A 14,125-nucleotide genomic window follows, 5' to 3' on the forward strand; every position below is an offset into this window, starting at 1 on the left:
AACATTTGATCGGATACATTTGGGGAAAAGAGGGAAGGGGAGGGGGCTAGTTGCCCTCCAGTCTCTTTTAACTTTTAAAAAAGGACCTAGAACTTTCAATTTTTAATAGAATGAACCCCCTCCGAAGTTTTCACGACCACCCCATCCATTAAAGCCTTATATGTCCATTGGAGAAAAGAGGGTGTGAAGGTGGTTAGTTGCAACTTTTAATTTTTAGACATTCGAGCCCCCTCCGACTTATTCCCGACCACCTGTCAGTAAAGTCTTCAGTAAAGTGCAAATGAACTCCCTCCAAAGGTTTTACAACCACGCCTTCCATAAGAACCTTATATTTCCCCGGGGCATAATTTACAACGCATGACCCAGGGCTCTGGGGTGTGATGTCAACCCCGAAGTTTTTGTTTTCTGATAGTTGGAAAATGTTGGAAAAAAATGTTATATACAAATTTTTTTTGATAAAGTTTGTGACAATAATGGCGCGTGGGGTATCTTAGCCATTTTATAACTTTTTAATCTTATTCTGGGAGCTAGAGTTCAGTTGCACGGGGTTGAGCTGCAAGGGATTCAGTTTTACGGGGGTTCAGTTGCACCGGGGTTCAGTGGTCGTGGGGGGTCAAACAAACGAGGTGGAGTTGCACGGTGGTTTAGTTATCCGGGGCTCTGTTGCGGGAGGGGTCAGTTACACGAGGCCTCAGTTGCATGGGGCCTCAGTTGCATGGGGGTTCAGTTGCTAAGATTCAGTTACACGCACACCAGGATCAAGATGATGTAGATTCAAACATAATTTAATCTTTGACTTTACGTAAATATATGCGTAAATATACCGATATTTGAGAATACCTAATCTAATAAAATATGGAATGTATGATGTGAATTACAGAATGGTTTAGTATCTGGTTGACCTTGCACTCCAAGTTCGCTCAAAGAAAATTGTAAATTCAATTGATCTCCTACGCATGCGTAGCTCTTCTATTATTCACAGCCTAAGGGTTGTGCCTTGATTTTTGTACATAGTCAACACGAATCAGGTTTGGCACCTCCTCCTTTTCATTCTGTGTTGTTTTTGTTGAGCAATCCCATGCTTCAACTGTATTTTTGTTTGTTTAATGGATACAAAAGATATTGATGTAATATGATTAGTTGTTTTATGAGCTGTGTTTCTGCATAATCTAGTATGTGTGAGCCGTTTTGCCTCAAAAAACGAAAGGTAAAGAAAACTGTGTGAAGCCTTGGCTTATAAACCTATCTTTTCTTACCTTAGTTTTTTTCCAAATAGTAATTTGTGCAATATTTGATGTTTAGGTTTATGCGACCGCAAGAGGACAAAGAAAGCTGGTTTAATCTTCTTGTTCTTCATCAAAATCGTGTTGCTCATGGCCCAAAAAACCATATACCTGAATCATTTTTACCCAAATTCATGAACCTCGTCTTTTGGGGTCATGAACATGAATGTTTGGTTAAGGAGGAGTACAATCAGTTGCAAGATTTCTATGTTAGTCAACCTGGTATGCCTTCTCTCTTCTTAATTTTGTTTAGATTAACGTTATCTGACATTTGAGTCCAATCGATGTCGTTCTGTTTATATTTAAAGAATGGTGATGCGATTTTAAAAGGGTGGCCTAAACCAAAGGCTGGTCGAGACCAAAGTCCTGGTCTTACCTATTTGCAAGCGAGTTTCAGGTCAATATCCAGGGTTGCTTTTAGGATTAAAACATGAACAGATTTTTTTTTTAAATCACGAAAATTGAAAATTAAACTGGAACTATTGGGGATATTCTGTTTTCAGTCTTGCACTTTCCAACTTTTCTCTGGCAGTGGCAGTGAGGGGAAAATGGCCGTCTTTCTTTGTTTCTAGTCATAAGTTTTTCCATCTGGCGAAAGCAGAGTCCCTGCGCTGATAAGTTTTGATTGAACGTGGTTGAGGTTACAACCCTGGTTGTGGCAACTCTGTCCATACCAAAGAATGTAAGAAACTCGAGAAAAATCTTGTCTTTGGTACTCATAGGAATGAATGACTACTAATACCGCAGATAGTACATCTTTACCGAGTCGAAGTAGGATAATTCAAAAAGTCATGTCCACCAGTTTAACCAAAAGTGAAAATCAAATTTTACACAGGGTTACACAGAAAAAAGGTAAACGAAAACTGAAAAATTAAATAACTAAAAAAAAAGCTATCAGATGAATGAACTGAAGAAAAAATAAATAACTATAAATTAAACATTGATGTTAAGAACCGCAAACGGTATAAAACTGATTTGACTAAATTTTCACTGATAATATTTAACTGAATAAAAATTTTCAATTTAAAGTAATAAATTTTATTTAGAGTAACACCAACTGTTGACTCTGAAACACCAACGCACTCCAATCGGGATAAGCGAACAAAACGACAAAACAAATAAACAATTAGACAGATAAACACTTGTTTTTTTCGTTTGCTTTGATTAATACGTATACGGTTTGACTAAAAAATGAAAAAAATGGCAATTTGAATTAATAAATTTTATTTAGAAATAATATGTTGAGGAGAAAAAAATCTGAACTAAGTAATCTGTTGTTCTTGTTGACTGCAAAAACAATGCACTTCAATCAGGGCAAGCCCTTAGGTAATATTCCAACATAAAAGACAAATACCAGAAAAAAAATTACAGACACCTCAATAATTTAACTTATCATATTAAAGTATACACATATAAAAAAGAAAAGAAAATTTACGACTGACTTAGTGCAGTTTTGGAACATTCTTATCATTGTGTTAGCCAAAAGCAGGATATTTCTTGAAATTTGGCTAAATTTAGCTGGTCGTTGGAAATAGCAATATTAGCTGTAATTTTAGTTGTAAACGTCGTAGTTGTTACCGTAGTCGTAGCGAGAGTAAAAGTGGCAGTCTTTTTGTAAAGCTAAAGTATTATTCTTCTAGGTGGAATACTTTCGGTGTTGGTGAATTTCTTCAAGTTTCGTATTTTAAACTCAATTTATTATTGTAATTAATTTTTAATGATTAGTGCTTGATATATTGGGACTTGGCCTGAAAAGATTTCTGGATTACGGTGAGTCGAAAGAGCTGTAACTGTCTACGTGTTCGAAGTCGAGAGAGGGGGGGGGGAGGAACCCCGGAGTATTAAATATATTTAGAAAGATATGGGACCAAGTAAGCATCTTATTAAAACTTTTTAATGAAATTTCGGTCTTAGCGGTATGTTTTTAAATGAGTTGTTTTTTATAATTTTCTATCCTTGCTAAGGGATTACACGCCCAATCTACTCCTCAGTTTGTTTTTAGGCCTTTTCTGTCCCAGCTAATATAGCTGTCGGGGATTTTCGTACGATGTCTTGTAGGGCCATGGTGTTGCTCGGGGTGGTTAAGTGCTCTGTGAAACGTTTTGTCGCTCAAAAAGGAATTAAGCCGGATGAGTCCTCTCCCCAACTTCTTAAGATCGTTTCTTCTATTTAACGAGTTCAGAAAATATTGGAGACTTAACTCTCTACTGAGTCTACGCACTACGGTAGCGCTTAGATTATAAAAGGAAAACTATCACAAGCCCTTTTGTGAACCGTTTTGTGAAACCAATTCTTGGTAACTGTAATTGATATCCTAATTGCATGGTGCAGTGTTTTTGCTATAGTAGAAAAGGAGACACATAAATGTTCCCCGTGCAAAATTGTAAGTGTCCTTGTTCTCCAAGGTGGGGAACTCTAAATCCCCAGTGAAGAATTTTCAACAAAGGCCATTTCAATGCTGTAGTTTTATTTCAGTTGGCCGTCATTTCTTCTTAGGAATTTTATGTTCTGTTTTGAAATTCTCAAAATTTCTTCTCGCATTTAACAATTACTGTTAAAATTCAGTCGGAAATGAAAATTATGATTTTTAAAACAGTGTTACATGGGGAATATTTGTCACCAAACATTTTCTTTTAAAGCCTGTTTCTTTTTAACTTCGGCTACTATGGGCTGGGGTTCACTCTATGCTTGGCTGCAGCTCTTGCTGCAACTATAGTTGGGTGTCTAGCCAAACTATCAAAATCTGTGTACAGTTGATAACAACCAATAGGAGGAATATCTTTGATGTTGTGTATCTTCAATGTCATTTAATTTGTATTGCATGGTGCAGGTAGCAGCGTAGCTACATCGTTAGTCCCTGGGGAGATGAAACAAAAAGCAGTCGGGGTTCTGCGTCTTCATAAGAACAAGGTGTTTGAAATTGAAGAAGTACCTCTGAAAACTGTTCGTCCACTTATCATTGGTAATCTTAGTGTCACAGGATTATCGGAAGACACTTCTGAAGAAGAAATTTCTGACCTTATAGCTGAAGATTTAATATTGGTCTCTTTGTAAAATAAACTTATATATTTTGGAACCACTGTGCATTTAAATAAAAAACAAAAACCAAAGTTATAAAAATAGTGAAACCAGAATTTAGAAAAACGCCTATAACAACATAAAGATGTCATAAACAAAGCTTCCAGTTCTAATACTACTAATAACTCTTTTGATTCTACTTTAAGCAGCCATGTTTGTGATAACCCTAGCTATACAATACTTTTTGAAAAATCCTCCCGCATTAGGAATGAATTAGGTATAAAACTGGTTGTTCATGAAACAATTGAAATTAGAGGCAAAATAAATAATAATATTTCTTTAAATAGTGATTTGGTTGAGTATTCACTAAATGCTTTATACACAAAGTTAATTAAAAAGGAGTTGAAAAATTATATTACACAACCAATTGTCAATACCAGTGAACTTGTTACTAAAAGACCTTTGAGGCTAGGTGCCAAAATGGCAAGAATAGCATTGAAGTTGTGGTCTTAATATTCTTATTTCACTTGGATAAAATTGCCTCGTTTCACCTCATTCTATCTATTAGTAATTGTTGAACTTGGTCGAAATGAGGATTCTGAGACAATTTAAAAAGCAAGTTTTAAAAGCTGTATTTTAATGTATTTTTTATATATTCATTTGTGTTTTGCTGGGGACGGCCCTTGGATGTAGGGTCGAATTCATTTGAGGTTTCAGGTCCACTGTCTTACAAAAAAAATCCCTATTGTTCTACCTTTTATTTGTGTTTAAAACTGTTATAGGTTTAGACAGAGTCACTTTCTGACAAACTAAATAAAAAATAAAAATGAGAAAACTACAAATAAATGCATTATACCTGAAAACCATATAGCTGAAGAGAGGATTTAAGCTCCTTGCAGAACTAACTAATTTTGTTATAAGTCACACTCACACTGTAGGTTAATTCTTATTAATAAGAGGTTTCTGGAACTGCACTCGCTTAAAGTAGGCAGTGTTAATGTGACTTTAAGATAGTGTTTTAAAAATGATACTAAGTAATCTACTTTTACTGTTTTAAAATTCAAGTATCGCATAAGCACGGGAAGATTTGTAAAAAAAAAAATGACATTTAGATCTCATGATCAAAAATGCTAGTATTGAATTTCATTATTGCATCACCAATCAGTCTAGATTGTCCAAAAGAAAAACGAAATAAACTACATTAAGCGTAATTTTGGCAGACTAGATCCTCTATTTCTTCCAGTTATCATTACTGGCATAACTTTTCCTTCGTAAATAGTCGGTGTGGAAGGGGGAGGGGAATAAGGCTAAAAAATATCTATTGGTTACGAACGGCAAACTGAATAGTTTGTAATAATAAACTTGTTTTGTCTTAGCAATAAGGGTTTTAGGCCTCACACTTGCATCCTGATTTTAATGACGCCCCTATTACTGAATGTATATAATTTTTCATTCAAAAATAGTAAACTTGAAACTCATCTTATATGATACAAATTTACTATGAATTCTATATATTAGGAAAGAAGTTTTAAGATTGTATTAGGACCTATTAAGATTGTACCAAGACGTATTATGGGCTTTAAGGTATATTGTAAAAGAAACCACTTAAGAAAGGGGCTTTTAGTAGGACATACTTCGCGTCCCGGAACTGAACTAGAACATTGTCATTTGTGGCCTTTTAGAATATGTACGTTTAGAAAAGAAGAAAAACAAACATGTCGATGCTTTATTTAGACCTATTTCCTCCATGCATATAAAAAGTTGCACTTTAGTAAATGTAGCGATGATAAAATCCAATAAATTTGAGTTTAGTAAAGAAAAAAAAAGAGAGAGAAAAACTTTTTATCCAGGAAATAAATAGAAGCCTTGAAAGTTACAGGATTGTTTGTAAGTTCACTTACTGAAAATACAAGTATACTAATATTAAAGCTTTTATGTTAATGACTTTTTAACTTCTGTTAAAACATTGAGGGTTGTGTCTAGGGTGGGGGGGTGGCGTATTTTGGTATTCGCGTTTAAAATAATTGAGAAGAAAAATTGGGCCCCTCTACCTTGATTTAAAAAAAAAAAATACCACGTGGCTCCCCACCCAATGGTTTTCGCGAATTGACACCATTGGAAACTAGAGTTATCAGATATTCATAACAATAATACTCTTTAGTGATCAGTATAATAAGTTTTCAGAATATTTCTTCATGTTTTCCTTCTTGTAAATTTTGTTCCGTCAAATAAGGTTCTTTGAAAGTGACAACCACAATTTTCTAAATAAGTAAATATTTATTTTACAGTCCATTACTATTCATAGTATTGTATCGTCATGAACCATAAATTGCTGTGTTTCAACTAAGATATAGTGAATGTCTTATAACGATATCAATTTTGCTTGGTCAACTAGAATTCCAAGATTATTGTTAATAATGGTCTGACATTAGTATTGCAATAACATTATCCGTTAAGGTGCACGCAAGCAGGAATTCATTTTGGGAAAAGGGACAAAATCCGAAAAAATGATGAATGTGAGTAAAAAACATATAAATTTTAAGGACACTGAGAAGCTTTTGATATTTCTAGAAGTGGAAAGCCCTCCTCCCCGCCCTGCGTGTATATACTCCGCTACAAAATTATTCAAACACTATTGTCAATACTTCAGGCTATAGTTCATCTTTGCGGTGTTAACATATCCAAAATTCTGATTTTAACATAAAGTAGTTTTAACATCAGTTCTGATTTAATACAAATTTATGTCGTTTTTAATGTAGAAAAGATATCAGCATACTGATGTTGTACCTATGGCTGTTTCTACCCTGGCATATTTTATCATTGTCATCAGCTTGTATTTTTTTTCTTTGCTTTAATTCACAGTGGTAGGGCACGGGTTTGACTCCTGGCGTAGCTTGTTATTTGGTTTGGGGCGTGGGTCAGTGGCGTGACTCTGTAAGCTCAGCTAGAGTCGAACCAGCTCTGAATGGGTACCTGGTGAAACCTGGGGACGGTAAGCAGGACGGGTGTGTGACCGTACAGAATGGCTGGCCCCTGACCCCCCCCCCCTCCCCATTGCAAGTCCTGGCTGAAGAGCCACGAAACAGACCAGCACCGCCGGTTTGGACCTTGAGGGTCTAGTGCCGTCATGCTTACTTACTTGCAGTGATAGACTCACTGTAAAAAAGGGGGTCTCCCAGGTTCTGACTTCGGTTGCAACAAAAAGAGATAAAGCTTTTGCACTCCAATATTTGTCTCTGACTGACAAATGCTATAAAATGTATTCATTGTAGGCACTGAGCGTTAGGTAGGGTGACCCTTGCCAATAGTAGACAAAACTCTAAAAACATAACTCTCTCATCAATATACGCTTAAAAAGAATTTTTTTTATGATGATCAAAGTGTTAAAAGTTTAAAGTTACCTATCGAAATTTACTAGCACAAGGAAACTTGTTTCAATTCAGAAACACCCACAAAAAGGGGGAAGGATCATGACAAAAATTGCATCGGATTCAGTATGCATGAGAACTCTGGAGTCGAGGTATATGGAACTCTTAGAGATGAGTATTTCATGAACTTATACTTTGGACAGGACTAGTTGTCAGCTGAACTTCTTTTCTAAATGACAAACTTACCAAAGTTAATATTTTTCAGTTAAAGGAACTGTTTCTCAGGCCGGCTGACTGTTTTACTAGTGTCTGAATACTCTTCCGTTTCGAACCAAGACTGAGTAATTATTTACCGCCGTGGTAGTGAGCTGATCTATTGGTAACATATACTTGGTATATGATGAATTGTTCTCAGTTCGATCATACATTTAAATTTCATTCCAGATAAACAACTTGATCGAGATGTCAAAGAATAAAGTTACTGGTCACCCTGATCAGCCAACATTGCCGCTTGTCCGGCTGAACATTGAGTATGAGCTTGAATCACAAATGATTAGTACCACATTATTTGGGCGAAGATTTCAAGATTTAGTGGCTAATCCAAGTGACATCTTGAAGTTTAAGAAGGTGTTGCCAGGTAAACAGTCGAAAGAAGGCATTCTAGACGCTGATGCTCTTGGAGACGCTTTTCAGGTATGTTTAGCTCAATGCTTCTTTGCCAAAAAGCACAGACGATTCTACAAAAAAATGTTTGGCAGTTATAACTTCATTCAAAAAAGGAAAGGTGGAAGCAACTTTGAAATCAAATTAAGAGGATTAAAGAATCTTACTAAAAAGATTTTAAGATTATATTTTATAGATGATACTTATCATCTATAAAATTTGAAAGTAATATCCCGCTTATTTATTTAAGGTAGACACAATTAATTGAAAGAAGGCTTCTAATGTATAGTGATAAGGTAAGATAAGATATTTATTTCAAAAAATGACTATCACAAGCCCCGAAGGGCGGAATTCGCATTTTGGGGTCATATAATAAAAAACATAGAAATAGCACAACAACTAAAAAACTGTATAAACAATGAAAAAAACAAAAATCTCATAAATGAAAATAAATTCATTATTCTAAAAACAAACAGTGTCAAATGTAATAAATTTAAAAAGTCACAAACTAAAACAACACAAAAAAAAATATTTTTAAACAGTTTTAAAAGAGACTATATAAAAATGTGAGTGACCTGAAGAAACAAACTGACACAATCATTGGTATCACCAGTACAAAAAAAAACAACAAAAAACAAGTGGTTTATTTGATCAGTAATGAAGGGGACAAAGGTTTTTTCATATCTGGAGGTTAAACAACGGATGGGGGACAAGATAGGGACGGGCTCAGAAACAGTACGTGGCAGGCGGTGTCTGGATGGGGAGTGTCTATTGGGGAAAATGTTTTCCGTGCAAGGGTTTATTATTGCATTTTTTGCAAAACGGAGGCACAACCTTCCTCTCCTGTGCTCAAGAGTGTCCAGCTTGGTCTTTTTTAGAAGGAGTGACTCTGGTACCATAGTTTCTTTAAAAATTATTCTTAGGGCTCGTTTTTGAATAGATTCAATTTTATCTGATTCATCACGGGAGATGCCAGGATGCCAAACTGGACAAGCATATTCAAGATGCAGGCAGACAAAGGAAGTATAAATTCTTAAAGAATGGGATGAGGGGACGTTAAATTTATTCAAGAGCTTAAGGAGAGACATGGACGCATGAGCTCTACTGACAATATCTTTCACGTGGATATCCCACTTTAAATTAGAGGAAATGGTTTTTCTTATTCTAATCTTTTTATTCTTTGTATAAAAATATTACCTGACCGATGATGATTGACGATTGGTACCTGACCGATGATCTCCTGACCGATTAAAATTGAAGTAACAGTTTGCTAATTTTGCAACCTTAGGAAATCTAACAAATAAAATTAATGGCATGATGTTTCCTTCTTGAATATAAGCAGCTCCCTGTGCTCCTTCAATTATGTGTCAATGAAATAATTTTTCGGATAAGACAATTTTTTAACTTTTTCCCCAGAAAATGTCTCTGGGATTTTTTTTTTTTTTTACAAAACAAAAAAAAACCCCACCCAAAAAAGTTTTTTATATTTTTTTTTAAGTATTAAATTTTAAATTTTGTGATCTTGGGGGGGGGGGGGTATGTAGGGACCCCCTTGCAGAATATTTAAAAAAAAATTTATTCAAAAAAGTTAAATTAAACTTTTTCAAAGAATGATAATTTTAGCAAGGTATGATTCCTCAAAGATTTTTTATATGTGTACTAGCATGCTATATTACTTTATCGGATATCCTGAGCCCCAAATGTATAAATCGGTATCTCTAATTTTAGATGCCTCTAAATATTTTTGGTACCGGAATTTTAAATATAATCCGCCACATTTAAATTTTGTGTGTCCCAACCTGGGTGTAAAAAAAAAAAAAAAAATAACAGGCGAAAATAACTATAAAATATTAAACATGTGATTTTTATTTGTTTAATAAAAACAAAAGATTAAAGCTACATTTACCCTAATTTTTTTCTTTTAAAAAGTTTTATAATTCGTTTTTTATCTTTCGGTATTATGAATAGTGCGAATCAAGTGAAGGGGCGCTTTTCATAATTCAAACGATTTCCTCAATAACATGGGAAAAAGAATTTATCTTTTAACCAACGGTAAAATTATCTTTGGTAAAATTAGCACACGTCTCCTTTTTTGTTGTTGTAGCCATTTAGACTCGACTTAAAAACAGCTAAGAATAAAGATTAATTATTTTTCATATAAATTGTTTAAGAAGAATCCTATTTGTATGCAGAAAATCTATTATGTGTATTTTGATCACTTGGAGCTGAAACTTCAAACGAGAAGCCAAATCCGTTTTATTAATGTGTGTTGTTCTTTGTCTTTTTCTTATTTCATTTGACACTTTAAGCCCTTTTGTTCAGGTGTCTGGTATTTGTTGGAAAATTTATCATATCGTTGAAGATTCAATATATCATTTATAAGCGTCTTATCTGGCATTTTACACTTCTGAGATTATTTCTCAGTACCAATACTATTTGGTAAACCATTTAAAAGGGATGATGAAAAGGGCGGTGTATATTCAATCACAGTTTTCTCCTCCTGATGTGTTGGTCCCACTTGATCCTCCTGATATGTGGGTCCCACTTGATCCTCCTTATAATAACATTATAGCAAGTATTTTTTTGCCTTGTGAAATAACCTCCTGAGCTGGAGAATGTTAGATATAACCTTTAGCCGTGACTGCGCGATGTACCCGATATCTAGAAGTTTTTCAGAAGCTTGAAACCGGAGGATGCTAAGAACCTTAAAACAGTTCTTGCTTTAGCCGACTTGTTCAAAAAATTTCTCTTTATCGACACTTGCTCTAGAAAATTTTTAGGGCATGAAATTTTAGGGCTTAGAAAAAGAAAATTTTTCCCTGCGTCCTGGAAAACTGAATTTTTGCAACACCAAAAGTGAAAGTATGGGGCGGTGATTAAGTAGAAAGTCACCCTTGAATAGTTACAAAATATTACGACTGTTTTAGTCCCATTTTTGTTTTAAGTATATTTTAATATTTTTTCTAGCAATTCAGATTTATACCCGAATACTTTATACTGACAAACACCGCTAGTAAAGCTTAAGGCAGAGACCACGAATACCTCCCGTTTAAGCTACCAATAGCCCTAGGTATTTATTTATGATGAGTACCAATCCTGTAAACGGAGTTTTGGTTTTCTGGTGAAGATTTGATTCTCTAAACACACGAAGTTCTATTAAAGTGGTTAAAAATAGTATAGTCTCAGTCTGGCGTATGATCAGGTGATTAAAACGCACCTGAGGTTTTGAATGACTATAGAAAGGATTTGTTTCGAATTCATTTGCAAAAGAATAGTTTATGGAAGACATAGATAGAAACAGAATGTTATAAACAGGCTCCTAAGGATTATATATGAGGAGAGTAAATTGTTTATTCTTTCATTTCTGTAAGTGCCAACCGTATCAACCTTAAAGTCAGAACGGATTTTATTACCTAGTTTATTGCCAAATATGCTTTGACTCACAGCTGCACTCGACCCATTTGTCTTCAGGTTCTATTTTTCCCCGAATAGCCTCCTTGATAGTCCCTGTTTATTCATTGGCCCACACTTTTATTGATAGAGATGTTAAGTTCAGTTACTCTGTGAACTGAAAATAAATAGGGTATTGCAAATAGGTATTTGTAAATACGCATTTTGAATGGTTATCACAGTCTTGAGAGAGAATACACATCAAAATCTGTCTTCCATTCATTCTGGTCACTTTTTAAAACAAGAGTGGTTATATTTACATAAAGTACAATTTAAAAGCCCAAAGTTTTCATTTTTCGTTGTGCAATATCAAGTAAAAAAAGGTTTTTGTTGCCTATAGAGGAAATCAGACCACCGGTTTCATTTGTCTTTTTATTGTATCTCCTGTGTAATCTTATTATTTTTTTGCTTATTCTTATTATTCTCCAAGTTCTTTTTCTAATGGATTTCTAGTTTACTTTCATAGCTATTATTGATAAATATACCTATACTGATATTATTTTTACTTATCTATTTAGAATGAATCCTTATCCGAAAGGGTTGAAAGTCTGGTAGAAGACTATTTTAAGAACTCGGAAAAACCACTTCATTTATTAAGCGAAAGAGGTCTCTTAGAAGCTGTTCGTCTTTTTACCGACAAGGAAGATAAAGATGCTTTAGAGGAGATTGTCAAGTAAGTACCGAGTAAGATGATTGCTTAGTCTTAGGCCTGCTAAGTATTGTGAAGCACCAGCTCCGATCATTCAGCTGGTGGCTTTAGAATGCCATTGGCACCAAATTATGCTTTTTCTAAGTGTTAGCATGTATCTTGTCTATGTGGGTGAGAAGTCCTGCGTTGGACCAGTGGGTCAATCTTGATTGGAGATAAGTGATCTAGGGTTCAATTCTGGCATGCGTAAAGCTGGTGCGCAAGGACCTTTGTAGTTAAGAAGTGTTGTTAACCAACGAAAAAAATGAAAACTATTTTCAAGGTTCAATCTACAACTTGATTTTATTTATAAGAAAAAGAAATACGAGGTAAATAAAATTTAAATATTTTCTGTATTATAATCTTGTCATAACACGACTGTAAGGCAAAACATTTTGTGGATAAGTAGTGACAAAACGGACGTTGAGACCCACGACCATAAAAAATTCCTCACTAAAATACAATATGGTTCTCACTTTTCTCTTTGATGCAACTAGACGCCTCCTAAATATTTAAGCTTGTCACTAAAACTAACACTAACACTAGGGTTCCTCCTTTCCTTCCCGAACTTTCTACCCTCTCTTCAATTTAAATTAACAAAAAATAATTCAAAAACATCAAGTACCATAATATTAATAGGTAAAATTTAAATCTATGATTTCATCTCATTTAAATTGTGAATAACTTTTTTATCTTCAGCTATATCTGTACTCGTTTTTTTATTATTTTTTTTTAAAGACCCAAGGGAACTCCTGTACCGCAGCTCTTCGGGAAACATGTTCTATGCTTGAACATATTGCATATCCAGGGAAACACTAGAATGCACTACTTGAGTTCATCTCATCTGAAGGTCAAAAGCAGATGGCGTGCTTTGACTTTGTTGTTCACATATCAATCGAAACAGATCGTGAAAAAGAGATGGAAGTAACCCAGCGAAGAACTGAAAAATATAGACTCAACAAGACTGACGGCAAAGCAAACCGAGGGAAAGAATCGTCTAAATTTCTGATAATGTGGGTAGAATGCATCTTATATTGCAAACGCTGCAGTCATTGCTTATAACCAATAGCTTGTAGTGTAGCAGGCTATGATGTAGGTTATAATTAAATAGGTAATCATTTAGGTTATGCCCACCGGATGCATAAATCCTCTTAGAACTTCGAGGTTATTTTACCAACATTTCGGGTCTAGTAATATAAAGTTTTCGGGGTTAGTACGACCTCAACTGTGAATAAGTCTCAGGTTGTTGGCTGTTCTATTTCTTATGAATCAATTTTGTCTAGATAACTCTTGTCTGCTATACTACCTACATAGCTTCTAAGTGCATCATTGCCAAGATTAGTGGCGTATCACTAAGTGATTGATGATATAACGAATCGTCCTATAAAATACTTTGATTTTTCCTTCTTTAACTCCATTTGCCATTTTTAAACTGACTCTCAAGTTTTATTATTTTTAGCTTACACAAAGAGATATGAAAAAAAATGAAAATTTTCTTATAAAACAGGACCAAAGATTTAAAAAAAACTGTCAGCTATTCATGATCCAAATAAATTAACTCTAGGGGTTTTTACTTTAGTGTAAAGAATTTTATTTACCGGTAAATTCGAATGTTCATGATGGAGTTCCCTAATAACAGGTATCTACTACTACTA

The 14,125-nt window shown here is 34.6% G+C and overlaps 1 protein-coding gene across 1 annotated transcript; it reads left to right on the top strand.

Moving 5' to 3' along the window:
* Positions 1 to 1,301: 1,301 nt before the first annotated feature.
* On the top strand, positions 1,302 to 12,455 carry LOC148938497 (double-strand break repair protein MRE11-like; the record flags this gene model as incomplete). Its single annotated transcript, XM_089107749.1, has 4 exons — positions 1,302 to 1,505; positions 4,114 to 4,314; positions 8,112 to 8,362; positions 12,301 to 12,455. Coding segments are annotated over exons 1-4 (806 nt in total), but the record flags the coding sequence as incomplete, so codon positions are not given.
* Between the last annotated feature and the right edge of the window lie 1,670 nt (positions 12,456 to 14,125).

Source organism: Artemia sp. Qi Xiang Cuo, unplaced genomic scaffold (assembly GCF_049724085.1).
Source record: "Artemia sp. Qi Xiang Cuo unplaced genomic scaffold, ASM4972408v1 HiC_scaffold_3212, whole genome shotgun sequence".
Lineage (NCBI taxonomy): Eukaryota > Metazoa > Arthropoda > Branchiopoda > Anostraca > Artemiidae > Artemia > Artemia sp. Qi Xiang Cuo.